The 13,496-nt window shown below is 48.0% G+C and overlaps 1 protein-coding gene across 1 annotated transcript in view; it reads right to left on the bottom strand.

Annotated features, from left to right (window-relative positions):
• SDAD1 (SDA1 domain containing 1) overlaps positions 1-13,496 on the bottom strand; it is a 551,728-nt gene that overhangs the window by 178,268 nt on the left and 359,964 nt on the right. The window contains exon 15 of the mRNA XM_069626295.1: positions 3,265-3,362. Coding sequence (XP_069482396.1) covers positions 3,265-3,362 — 98 coding nt within the window. The remainder of the gene's footprint in view (positions 1-3,264; positions 3,363-13,496) is intronic.

Raw genomic sequence — 13,496 nt, 5'->3', positions numbered from 1 at the left:
AATATTACATCCATACGTTTTACTCACCTAGTACAACCATGTGTGTTATCACAAAACTAGTTCTAGGTTTTTACTGCACCCGGAATAAGTGTTCCACTATTCACAAAAAGTATATTGTCCAGTTTACTGGTTATGTGATTTGTACTGAGAGTCATTGTACAACTGATGGGATCTACTGCCCTTTGCATTACTGAAGGCAATTGTGAAAAGTAACCACTGGTTTTTACTCCCCAAGAATAGGTGTGACCTATACTGAATGTGTATGAAAAGGTTTTGATTTTCCTAAAACTACTTTTAGGTATTTCAAATAAGGTCTATACTTGGGTCTGTGTACCTTCAAGTACAGTGTTGTGTTTATATATTGGGATTTCATATACTGTGTTAAGTACTTCTTTACCCCTAGATTTATCTGGGCCTACCTGCATTTAAATAAATCCTTCTTTGGACCATTTGTATTGCAATTTCATTTTTACTGATTCTACTGCCCTCTCTCCCTCCTAAAATAAGCCTGGCTGCTCTGTTTGCGCTACCATGTACTCAGGTGGTACAGCCTTATACTAAGAGTGGAGTCTTGTACTGCCTCAGTTGAATGGTTTTACTAAGCCCGTAGTTGGACTGCAGAAGAACTGTCCTAACAAGGAACCTTGAATTGAGCCATCTCCTGAGGTTTTAGGAGTTTCCAGAGCTGCGCAAGCATACCACCAGGAGACCTGCTGCCCATTTCGAGTGCATCGTCGTGGAAAGGCTGAATCAGTCCAAATCTTTGCTGAACCTGTAGGGACACTGCAGAGATCTGATCCAACTTGCATAGACCCCCTCATCAGAGTGCGGGACTGCAGGAAGCGAAGAAGATTGGCCAGGCAAATCGCGTCCTTTGTTGGTGCTACAGAAAAGGCGCAGAGTGAACCAAGAAGTTGTTGAAAGTCGTGCCACAGGTGCTCCCTTGAGACTTCTGCTGAGAGATCCTGTCCATTGTCCTGCCTTCAGTCATTAGACCAAGGAATCCAGAGGTCGGGCCTAGATCTTCAACATCGCGGAGCATCCAACACAAACAGTTTCTTCTAACCTAAGGTATTGTGGGGAAAAAGGTATTGCTTACCCAATTCCAGAAAGTTGCTCCAGCGCGTCGGAGTGCACAAAGAGGTGCCAAGGGCAACCCCCACTTACCTCCGACTCAAGCTGCTGCTTGTATCCGTTTAGAGAGTCCTTTCTCAGGGTCTCCAACATTGGTTAAGCCTCCTTGTATCTTTTTCCCTAGAGACTAGAAAGTATCCACATTGACTTTTGATTTCTTCTGCCTGCTTTGCAAGACTTTAAACCTGCTACAAACTAACCTTTAACTAGGGTTGCGTTTTTGACTTTAAAGGACTTACTGTGCTGCCTCTAGAACCTGAAGCTCTACTAGGATAACACAAAACAGGTGTTTCCCTCCCCAAAAATCACTATTTTAGATGTGTATGCAGACTAAATACAATTGCCATATGATTTTGAAAGTGTGCAGTATTATAGATATAACTGTCAAACACCTGTAACAATTGTATGCATTCAGCAACTATCAACTAAGAACTGCTTATTTGCAAGTATTGAAAGGTTTACCTGTGTGTGTTGATCTAAGGTGCTAAGTATTTAACAGTGACTATTGTGTAAATATAATAAATATATATATTATCATACATTTAAGTGCAAGTGTTTCTTTGATGCATTTTATTTAATGGGTTCAGTGTACTTACCTACAGCTCACATCTTCCCTTATGATACGCCCGACTGCTCTGCCACTCTACCAAGGTCCTGAGCCAGTACAGACTGATACTAAGAGTTGGGGGATCTACAGACCACTGCGATAGCTTACTAAAGTCTTACTATCAGTAGGACTTCAGGAAAACTCCACTAACACATATGTAGACTGCGGGCTTAGAGGGTGTTCTACCCCAAGAAGGGAAGGAACCAGTAATTTTCATAAACGTGAAGACTATCCATTCAGTGACAACCTGCCACCTCACAATCTGCACAGAAACAGGACATACCCTGGCTGAAGTATGTATTGGGTCCAGACAGTCCCGAGACCCAGCTTTAGCCAGTTCAAACACTTTGCTCGGAATCCTTCATAAGACTCTGACAAAAGTGCATGCCCTTAACATCACATTTCTCCCCCTGAAGAGGAAAGATGATGTCTGAAAAAGAAGAAGGCACAAAGAACAGGGGGTGTGCCAGGGGGAGAAGTCTTTTTGAGTATATTGTACTCAAAAAGGAATTATTGTAGTATTTAAAAAAAAAACAAGTGCTTGGCTTTGTACTGGGGAAAAGAAAGCAAAACAGCCAACAGCTTTATCAGTGTGGGGTGTAACCTATGGAAAAGAAAGAGGGGCACAAAGTGTCGCGTTAGCACTCCAATCATGCTTAAGTTCTGCATGGATGGCTACTTTTTAAAAATACAAGTAGATTCACACTCTTAAAAGGGCTCTAATCCAGCTCCACAGATGTCAAATGGGGGTCCAAGTGATCTAACTCGCTGTCAGATCTTCCATTGACCCCCAATTCTGCCCTTTTTTTGCCCTGCAGTCTCCCAATTCACTGTTCATGAACCATGCATAACCTATGCATGTGCAATGCCCGAATATTACTCATTTCACAAATGGTGCCCTTCCACCCCACTTCCTAGAAGTCACTCAATTCCTTGATATGCTTCCCTTCCCAGAACTGCTGTCCCAGTAACTTATCCCACAATATGAACAATATAATCACATTCTGATTGTTTATCAGGTTACTTCATGAAGAAAATATGGTTTATACTAGACAATCTTAGAAACCCAAGACAACAAAAATAAGGTTTCAAGAAGATGAAGGTCATGAGATTTTGGTCAGAGTCACGCTGTCAACATCAAACTGTCGATTATACCCCACGTCACAGGAGCTTCCAAGCTCTATCTAAAATAGCATTGGGGCAATTGCCTTGCAAGCATACAGGATCCTTGTAATGATTTCCATAGCATTTAGATATGAAGGAATTCCATTTTCATAGTCCGTACAAGTTGGGTTGTGAATGTTAGATTAATAGAAATACGTTTTTTCACACATTTGTTGACAAACAGGACCGCTGCTTCAAGAAGTAGAATTATTTGACGGAATGAATTATTCCATGTTTGTGTCCAGATGTGGTATTCCTGTTTTCCCCACTGATATTTGGAACATAGTAGGCTATCTAGTTTGACAAAAACTATAATACACACAAAACATGCAAAAATAAATGCCAAGTGTCACACTTACTCTTATCTTTGTGAGTTTTGTACAGTGCAAGGTCCTGTAGGAGATCTTCTGTCATGGCCAGAGGACATCTGGCGGTTATTTCTTTTATGGCATTAATCCTAAGAAATAAAAATATCACAAATTACATCCGATAGAATGTAATATTTCAAAAGTGCATCCAAGACTCTAGCTTGGTTGAGCCAAACTGAAAAATTCTTCATACTTTTATTAGCAAGATAACATGGATATTTTAAAATGGGATATAGGCTGACAAAAAAGCTTTTGCTCAGAAATTGGTATTTTACAACTTATGTATAACTTTTTATTGATAACATTCCTAACATCCATGGCCCATTTAAGTAAGATTTGCTGATCTGCCTTTACATATGAGGGGGAAAAAAAAGATGGTCCAAAAGAACAGGAGTGATTAAGACTTTTGTGAAGTATTTTTCAGTTTGGCACAACTTGTTAGTTACATTTGATGTTGTCTCTGGAGGATAAGGCATGCCACATCTTTTGGAATCACAAGCACAGATTTGTGGAGGAGGATTATTATTATTTTTTTTTTTTTAACAACCACTTTTCACTAACACTATCACGGTCATTGGTGCTTATACATAGGATCAAGGTAATTCCTTCCCTCCTTCAGAGTTCTCATCTTTTGAAACACTCCCATAAAAGTAAAGGAACAGCTAGGGAAGACTACAGGTAGCCAGCCCAACAAAAAAAGGTTTTGCATAACAGAACGCCAAAAGTGTGCATGCTACCGAGCCAATGGACCTACACAGTATAGCTTTGTAAACCTGTAAAAGGAAGTAAACGTTGCCCACTACAGCTGTTAGATCAGAAGTCTTAAATTGAGATTGTGATAAGGAGTTGTTTCCTTCCTGCTAAGATTGTGAAACTCCTTTCTACATGGAAAGAGCTGATGATCTCGCTGTGTCACAGATGGCCTCAAGGACACTAACTCTCAAATGAGGTTCAAGTGTTTTAATTTGTATTTCCAACTGGATAAGGAACTTTGCTCTCCAACCTAGGGATGGGCAATCCCACACTAAGCCAGAATTCCCACAGCCCCAGAATGGTTCTAGAATACAGTAATGCATACCATCTAAAAATCTATCCAGGCAAATGCCTCATCTGCCTAGCCTCCAGCTCGGGAATAATCTAGGGTTCCCATCCAACAATCTCCCCAAGATGTGGTTTAAGGGTTGTGCCTTCCAGACACCCCGCTCACCTCCCACTCTGTTCCTCATGTGCTCTGATGTTCCTCTCCCTATATCTCTCTGTCACTCTCCCTTTCTCTTCTTACTCTTCCCTCCTATTAATCCGGTGTTTCCTCTAACCCTGGTTCATCTCCCTCTAAGGTCTACCTCCACTCTTAGATCTTAAACTACTCTCTCAGTATTACTCTCCCCTCTCGAACATACATCTACCACCAACCCCTCACGCCACCCTACCCCCCACCATTTCTCCCCCAACCACCCCTCCCCCTCCTCTCCCTCCACAACCAGGGACGGCCTTGGGCTTTGGAAAAATCAAATAAAACCCTTGAACCATCTCTCAGACTGTTTCTTGAGAGCCATTTGATACACAGGGGATACTGTGGACCAAAAAGGAAACTAAAAGAAAAAAAAAACTTGACATTGGCTTGTTTTGCCCCTGCCCGATGTTCTGCTCAGAAAGAGTAGGACTGCATGGCCAAAAACCACCTCAAGACTCTGGGGTTGGTTTGCTTCATGGCCATCCACACCAAGGGACAAGATAAGTGATCTGTTTTAACTGGCAATTGGTGAGGTAATAGTTCAGACTCTGGATGGCACACTTGATTGCCAGGCACTATAATGGGGTACTTTCTTGGCTCAGGAAGGGTTTCGGCTGTTGCGCATGATGGGCTTCTCTTCCCTCTTATGCATCTGAGACTGTACTGCACCCAAGCCTATCAAAGAGACATCAGTCTGTAATATGAATCTTGAGAAGCCCGACATGATTAAGATTGGGATTTTGCAGTTAACATTCTTGAGTTTTTCGAAAGAATGTGGAGCTTGAGGGTCCCACTGGACCCAGTCACACTTATCACTTCTGATTCTACTGCATTGCTTAGGCAAAGCCCAGATAAAAGGTTTAGGCATTGGTTTTGCATTCTTTATGTCTAGCTCAATCACTCAAGTAGATGGGGGATGGGAACAACTCCTTTTCACTGCCTCATGTTACTAGGTCAGGGGTTGAAATTTAGATAGGATGAGAAGGAGCTAAAAGCAGCTCCTGGTTATTCAGCATTAACCAGCGAGTAGGCGCTACCACTGGGGAACGAAGAGCTAGTACATAGTGTTCTGAAAAAACTAACTTCCACGTAAGATTCAAACGCACGTGTCTACCCATTATGCATGAACCCCGCCCCTTATGCTTTATATGTCATGTAGATGGCTCCTCATTTTTATTTAAAGATTTTAAAAGCAAACAAAGTTAAGGTCACCTAGGCATGCTGGTTTGGCATCAGTTGGAAGCCAAAAGTAGTTCCTGGTAGCTGTTGGTGTCAAGTTAACCAAGCTCTTCAAGGCTACAAGCAGGAGCTAAATAGCTCCCAGTTCCCCTCAATGTTGAATCCTGTATGCATCTCCCCCACAACTTAGATTAACATTATGCAGTTTGAGAGTTGCACGGTTTCCTTAGATCACCTGTAAATTATTTTAATTTGCATTTTAGGACAAAAGTTTTAAAATAATTACTGGGGCCCAATTTCATTTAAACCCAGTTAGCACAGTGAGGTCTAGGGTCCACAAGGCACAATAATTACAAGTTGGTAATCATGGGTCTCAAACCGCTCAGTCCCCAGAGGCCTCATTTCACCACTCTCAGGATGCCTTGGTCTCATGCAGTGGGCAGCTGTTCATGCTGGGAGTGGAGTCCACCAGAGTCTTGGTTTCTGTGCTGGTTTCCGCTGAAACTCAGCTGCTGTCTGAGCCTTCTCAGCCCTTGGCCTTGAGGGGCAGAAGAAACATGCTTGCATTTCCAGAACATTGATGTGGAGATCCCTCTACTCCGGTAGCCACAGGCCTCTGGCATGGAAACGTCTGGTGTGGGCTCCCCTGCCTTCCAGGGAAGCGTCCATGGTGACCATCCCCTGGTATGTAGGGGCTCTGAAAATCTGTGCCCCCGAAGATGTTGGAGCGCACGCCCCACCACCTTATTGCTCAACGGAAATCCTCATTTAGAACAATCTTGTCTGCGAAGCTTCCGGATCCACCGAGCATCCAGGAATTCCTGAAGGGGTCACCTCCGCAACCTGCATAGTCTGATCAGGTAAATACACAACGACATCATGCTGAGCAGCGACTTGATGGTCCACACTGTGGCGGTCTTCAGTGCCAACAGCTATGGCACCTTGCCCAGTATGGCCGCAATTCTCTTCTCAGAGGGGGCCGCCAGATAGGAGACCGTGTTGAGCCCCCTGGACACCAGGAACAGCACATTCTGTGATGGAATCCAGCAGGACTTTGGAGAGTTCACGGAGAACCCCAAATCCGTCAGCAGCCGGACGATCCTCTCCGTGTGTTCGACTGCAACTTCCCTCGACTTGGCACGGATGAGCCAGTCGCTGAGGTACGGGTACACATGTATCCTTTTAGATGCAGATGGACCGCCACTGGTGCCAGGCACTTCGTAAAACACCCTGGGCGCGGACTTCAGTCTGAAGGGAAGGGCCCTGAAGTGGTAATGCTTTCCCTGTCCGACGAAGCACAGGAACCTCCGATGCTTCTCGTGAATGGGGACGTGGAAGTACGCATCCTCCAGATTCAGCGACATCAGGAAGTCTCCTTCCTCAAAATGGCTGAGCTTATGCTGCAACGTGACCATCCTGAATATATGGGACTTCAGCTACTTGTTGAGATGCTGCAGGTCGAGAATGGGCCTCTTTTTTTTACCAAGAAGTATCTGGAGTAGACTCCGGAACCCCGGAGTCGCTTTGGAACCAGCTCGATTGCCCCTTTCCTTAACATGGCCCGTACTTCCTGCAGCAGCTGAGGGATGTGCTGCTCCTGCTGGGGCACCAGTGGTATCTGCAGACACTTCTGCTGGAATTTCTAGTGTGTGCCCATCAGTCGGTGGAGATCTTGTCCCACTTGCTGATGAAACCAGCCAGCCAGCCTGCCTCCCACCGAGGTGCATGGGTGGGGGCCCGACGTCCTGGCCATTTCAATCCTGCTTCGGGGCCGGCGTGCCGCCTTGAGAGTGAAGACAGTGGGCGAAGACAGTGGCCACCTCCAAATGTCTTGGAACAACCCCTGTAGGCCTCCTGGGTCATGGAACAGGAGGGCTGGCATTAAGCAGATGATGCCCGCCGAAACCCTTAGATGACCTGCGGGATTTCCCTCCCGAGGCATGAAAGGAAGGACGATGTTGCTGAAGCGTGCTGAGGTCTCTTGCTGTCAGTGTTGATCTTGATGGCGTGCAGCGATTAGTCGACGGCCTTCCCAAAGAGATTGTCTCTGTTGAAGGGCATGTCCAAGACCCTTGTCTGAACTTCCTGCCGAAAGTTGGTGGCTTTCAACCAGCCACGATGACGGAGGCAGACACCGTTCACCATCTGTCGGAACCCCCGTTTCCACGATGTCCAGGGCCACTTGATGGCATAGTCCAATGCCACCTCACCCTCCTGGAGGATCTCCAGCGCCTCGACCCGTTCGTCGTCGGGGAGGAATTTCAGCAGTGGGGCCATCTTACACCACAGCTCCTCGCCAGCGCATTCGCAGCCTTGACCGTCGTCAAGTAGGTCACCTTTCTACCCACCGCGTCGAACAGAGGCTTAGGATGAGGGATTGGAAGATTTTTTCCTCGCAGCCGCCGAGACCACCAAGTCTGGCGAGGGCTGTGACCATAGGCATTTGGTGCAGACACCGGCAGCTGGTACTTCATCTCCATCCTGTCTCTTTTTGCCAGGGCTGAGGTGGGGTTCCTCATCAGCACCCGGCCCTCATCCCAAATGCTGTCCAGGAGGGGCATCACCAGAATGGTCTTCCTCTTGGCCTTCCGGCGTTTATAAAGGAAACCTTCCTTCTTGGTCTCTTCTGGCGTCAGCTGGAAGAGCTCAAGATGCACAGGGAACCATGGCGTAAACGATCCCACTTCGCCCAGGAGAGAAACCCTCAGTGGCGAGGAAACGCTGCCATCATCATCTGTGTCACTCGTCGCTGTGTCTGCCCCCGTATCCCTAGGGGGTGGAGGGCATGTGCGGTGTTTGAGGCGGCGTAGGCTGCCACTTCCTCTTCGCCGGTGGAGGACCTGGGGTGTCGGCATCCTCTTCTGAATCTCAGACACCAGCGTGTGGAGCGTAGAAAGAATGTCCAGCGATGTGTCCCTGGGAGGTGTTGGGGTGGGGGCAGGTTGGCTTGCTAGGCCCACGTCTTCGTTGGCATTTCCGCTGCCGTCACCCCCCCCGGCATTTCCACCATCGTTGTCATTCACCACGTCCTCCAGGACATTGTGAACAGACAACAGGTCCACTTCATCAGAAGAATATCTGTGCCCTGCAGGGCGGTACATGCCTCCACCTCCCACCCCCCTTTTTTTGTGTCCTGAGGGGTCAGGGTCGGGCTCAGGACTCGGGACTCAGGCCAGGATCCTCTTCTCCAGCATTTTCTCCACCGTTTGGCCGAAGCCTCCCACCTGGGAGGAAGGGTCACTCTGGGCCCCGTCAGGTCTCCTGGACCAGGTCAGCCCCTTTTGCCTTCGTGAGGGCGGCAGCCACCAGCTCAATCGTCAAGGATGACTACTTCACCTGGACCACCTGGGCCTTCAAGGGCAGGTCAGACACCTTACCATGCGCATTGGTCTTCTCCAGCTTTTTCTGCAGTTTCCCCGGTTAGCCGATTTCTTCTTTGAGGAGCTGGAGCGATGACTTGAGATGGAGGCAGAAGGTGAAGAGGAGCGCACCCTGCTCGTCGCGGGACCCACTTGCACAGCAACCCCCAACAGAAAGAGACTTGCTGTGCTTGGCCTTGTCTTTGGCCCCCACGAATGGAGCGCCCTCAAAGGACTTAAAAGCCTGCTCCATCGACCCGCCGGTCCTAGGTGAGGCATGCCCCTATTTGCCAGACTGGGTAGAGGCCTTGGCGTTGAGCCACGCCGCCAATCCACTGGGCCGATCCTTGATCGTGCGCTTAGTGAAACCAATGCAGATCTCACAATTCCCTTCCTTGTGATCCGGGTGGAGACAGAGGCACTGGGACTTTTTTCCTCCACAAACACATTCCTCAATCTGCAGCTGGAGCAGAGCTTGAAGAGGGAACCTCCGTCCATTTCCTCAACATGGTCTGTGCGCAGTGAAGGACCAATGGCCGTCTGGAATCTTCAATGAAACTCGACAGTTTTTGTCCTTGAGGGGCATTGAAAGATGCCGACAACAGATCCCTTTTTGCCGGTCAAAGAAACAAAAAGCCCACTGGATCCATTTACAAAAATGTAAATCTTTCAAACGTAAAAAACACAAAAACATAGAAAAGCGCTTGTAGCAAAACACAAAGACTCCCAACACTTCAACGTGCGAAAGACCAAGAGCTCAGCGATTGGTTTATAGGAGAAAGACAGTTTGTAAGTAAAAGTGAAACTGTTTTTTCTTTTCTTTTACTGAGGATTCCCAGCCTAACAGGGAATATTCAGGAGCATGTGAATCCATGCAAGACCCCATGTTGGAGAATGTGTATATGATAGTGAATGTTACCTACCTACCTGTGGGTTTTCACTGATAATAGTTTGTCTAAGGCATACATAAATACATGTATTTTTATACATACCGCCTAACTTGAATTATTAAAAGTACTCTGTGCTTAACTGAACCCTTCATCAATATCATGCCTTCCAAAGTTTAAGCCTTGATTTTCCGTCACACTACCCAGCAAGAGTTTGGCTACAAATTTGTGATTGTCCCCGTTCATCAGAATATGGTGATTTTAAGCTGGTTTTCCAAAATCTGGCCAACCTATGATGGTGAAATAGGTTACTCACATAGTGACTAACATACTCCTTATCCATAGTCCAAAGTCCCCTTTCCTCCATACTGTATGGGCGCCTCTCACTAGGGACGGGAGACAGAACCGTTTATCATCAGAAAAATCATCTTCCCCTTTAAATGTAGATGCAAGCGGGCTCACGACCCTGGGAGCATGTGCCCCCCTTGACTTTACCCACTGGCGCCACTCAAGTCTCCTTTGACCCGTCAACAATATTAACATTGCCTAATGACACCAGTCCCATTGGTGGGGGGGTGGGGAGGACGGTGGGACGTATGGAGGAAAGGGGACTATGGACTAGGAGTAAGTTAGTCACTACGGTAATTATTCCTACGTCCCGTCCCCTTTCCTCCATATTGTATGGGCGAGTACTGAATATAGCCCCAGGGTGGAGAGGTGCTTTCTTAAGAAAACAAGTTCCTTAACACAGCCTGACCGAATGCCGCGTCTGACCTGAAACCGGCATCCAAGCAGTAGTGGTTGCAGAAGGCCGAGGGTGTAGCCCATGTAGCCACATTGCTGATAACCTGCCATGGGATGTGCCTCTGGAAAGCAACCGCCATGGCTTTAGCTTGGATTGCGTGGGCATGCATATTTGCCAGAATAGGTTTGTGCTGCTCCTCGTAAGCCTCCTTGATGGCCCCAACTATCCACCTTGCTATGGAAGCCTTGGAGGCTTGACAGCCAGGCCTTGACCCACCAAAGGTGACAAAGAGGGCATCTGATTTGCAGAAGCTCTTGGTCCTGTCCAGGTAGTATCTCAGCGCACACCACACATCCAGACAGTGCAATACCCTCGGAGCATCATATTAGGGTCTGCAAAGAATGTTGGTAGCACCATCTCCTCATTTAGGTGAAAAGAGTAGACAACCTTAGGTAAGGCTGTAGGGTGCACTCTAAGAACCACCTTAGCCCCCTAATGTCTAGGTTAGCCTGATGCAGATGCCTCAGTGTGACCTGTTCAGGAACCATGCTGCAAGGGCTAACTTCTTGGGGGCCGGGTGGATGACTGTACCCGCCTGCTGAGAGTAGGTGTGCAGGGCTCATCGGAAGGTGTACTGGGGGCCGATTCCAAGAACCATGGCCTTGTTGTCCACCACAGAGCTATCAGAATGATACGGAGGTGCTGAGCCTCCCTGATCTTGCAGATTACCCTGTGTACCAGGGAGTGCGTTCATGTTGTTCCAATGGATCTGCATCGCCCAGAGAGCCCCTGCCCTGTCCCTGCCAGGACGCAAATTCTGGTGTTGAAGAGATCACCCTGAGGGTGACCCCACCTGTTTAAAATCCCCTGAAGGACCCGTTAAACTGCCATTTGTAGTGGTCTGCACCCAGCCTGCTGAGCCTGTCGGCCTATAGGTTGGATTCCCCAGGGAGGTGGATTGCTGTCAGGTGCATGTTTTACAGAGCCCACTCCCAAATGTGGACTGCTGGAGTGCAGAGGGGAGGGGACCTGGTGCCACCCTGCTTGTTGACGTAATAGATTCTGGTGGAGCTGTGCCACCTGCTCCAGACGGGACAAAACCCCATGCACAAGGTAGCTCCCCAGCCCTCTAGGGATGAATCCGTGGTGATGGTGACCTGAAGTACTGATTGACAACAGCAGGTTGTTGCCCGTGCTCCACTAGACTAGTTCCTGGCGGAGATGTGGAATACTGACCTGCTCCGCCTGGGAACCCCTCTCCCGACTCCAGGAGGCTGCAAAGTGCAGTTGTAGCTGCCTCATTTTGAGTCTTGTATGCAGCACTGCTACGTGACATGCAGCAGTGATGGCCAAAATGCCCTGTGGCCCTCTTGATGGCTGCGATCTTGTCCGGCGAGGGGAAAATCCTCTTGGAGCTTGTATTCCAGATCAGGCCCAGGAAGGTTAGATTCTGCATGGGCGCCAACTGGGACTTCTTGAGATAGAGGGAAAATCCCAGCTCGTGTAGTTTACCCATGAGGGCAGAGGCCGTGTGTTGTACTGCACACAGGGATCTTGCCCTGACTAGCCAGTCGTCTAGATGTGGTGACCCTGCACCCAGAGTAGGGAGTCACTGCGTTCATCAGTCTTGTAAAGATGCTGGGGGCCGAATTCAGGCCAAAGGGTAGAACCTTGCATTGATATAACCCCATGATCCTGAACCTCAGAAAGGACCGATGGGGGGTGCCTGATCGGGACGTGCAAGTAGAAGAACTTCTGCCAATACCCCCGCCTCTGGTTCAACTTGTGGCTGTGGGATCCCCAAAAACTCAGCCAGGCCAGCCAGCCGTTCGTGAAAGGCTTTGGCTGTTGGAGTGTCTGGGTCTTCCTCCTCATCCATGTCCACCAATATGTCTTGTTGGTCCTGTGCAGCCATAGGAGAGCTGGGTGCAGGAAGCTGGTAGCCCTTTCCCATGGAAAGCGTCAGCCTTCATGGCCAAAGTAGTGTTCTGTGCGTGGCCTGATGTGGGAGGTAGGTCTGCCCACGATTTCAGCCAGATTGTGCCTATTGCTGGGCACATACACTGGCCAGAGGCTGTACAGCAATAGACAGCCCATGCCAAATGTAATGGTGCAGACCATTGCCATTGGTGGGCCGGGGAAGGGGACTACAGCCCAGATTATGGATAGAATGGGGACTCCTGGTCCATTGTTTAGATCTTTGGAACCAAGACCACTACAGAAGGAGATCAGCATGTTAAAAGACCCAGACCCTGTCGTTCGAAGCTTACCAGCAGCACTTTCTTCACTTGCCCAGCAAAGACCTGTCTCTACAGATTTTCTGAAGACCTTTATTGGTGCTTCAACACCTGGACCACTGGGAACAACCAGTCTCGACCTCTGCTCAGAGATCCAGTCATTAGAAGCACTTGTAGAGTCACGAAATCTTTCTGTTGGCTACCCAGACTTCATCCTGGGCTTCTTCGCTGCACCAGTGGCTGGGCTGTTCTGGGTTAAGCCTTGGGACTTTCTAGATCCATCCTCCCCTTATGGAAGGAGCATTATTATCCTGAATTTGCAACTCTTCACTACAAAGAGGGACCTTGCTGGACCAGTTTTTGTTTCTGACCTTGAAGGGTTGGCATCCACCATTTTCCAGTCCATTGGAGCCTGGAACCCCAACCTAGCCGGTTCCATGTCATTTCATCGCAGGATGTTTTTTGCCGGGTTTTTTACTGCTGATCTTTTTAGCCGGAAAAACAAATCAAATTTTTTTTTATTTGGGGGGGGGGTAGAGGGGGGTTACCCCCCAACCCCTTTAATTTTTTTGTTATATTCCC

The sequence above is a fragment of the Ambystoma mexicanum genome, chromosome 6p (assembly GCF_040938575.1).
Source record: "Ambystoma mexicanum isolate Mex_15411 chromosome 6p, UKY_AmexF1_1, whole genome shotgun sequence".
Lineage (NCBI taxonomy): Eukaryota > Metazoa > Chordata > Amphibia > Caudata > Ambystomatidae > Ambystoma > Ambystoma mexicanum.
The sequence above is the reverse complement of the archived record's forward strand: the minus strand, read 5'-3'. Positions and strand labels throughout refer to the sequence as shown.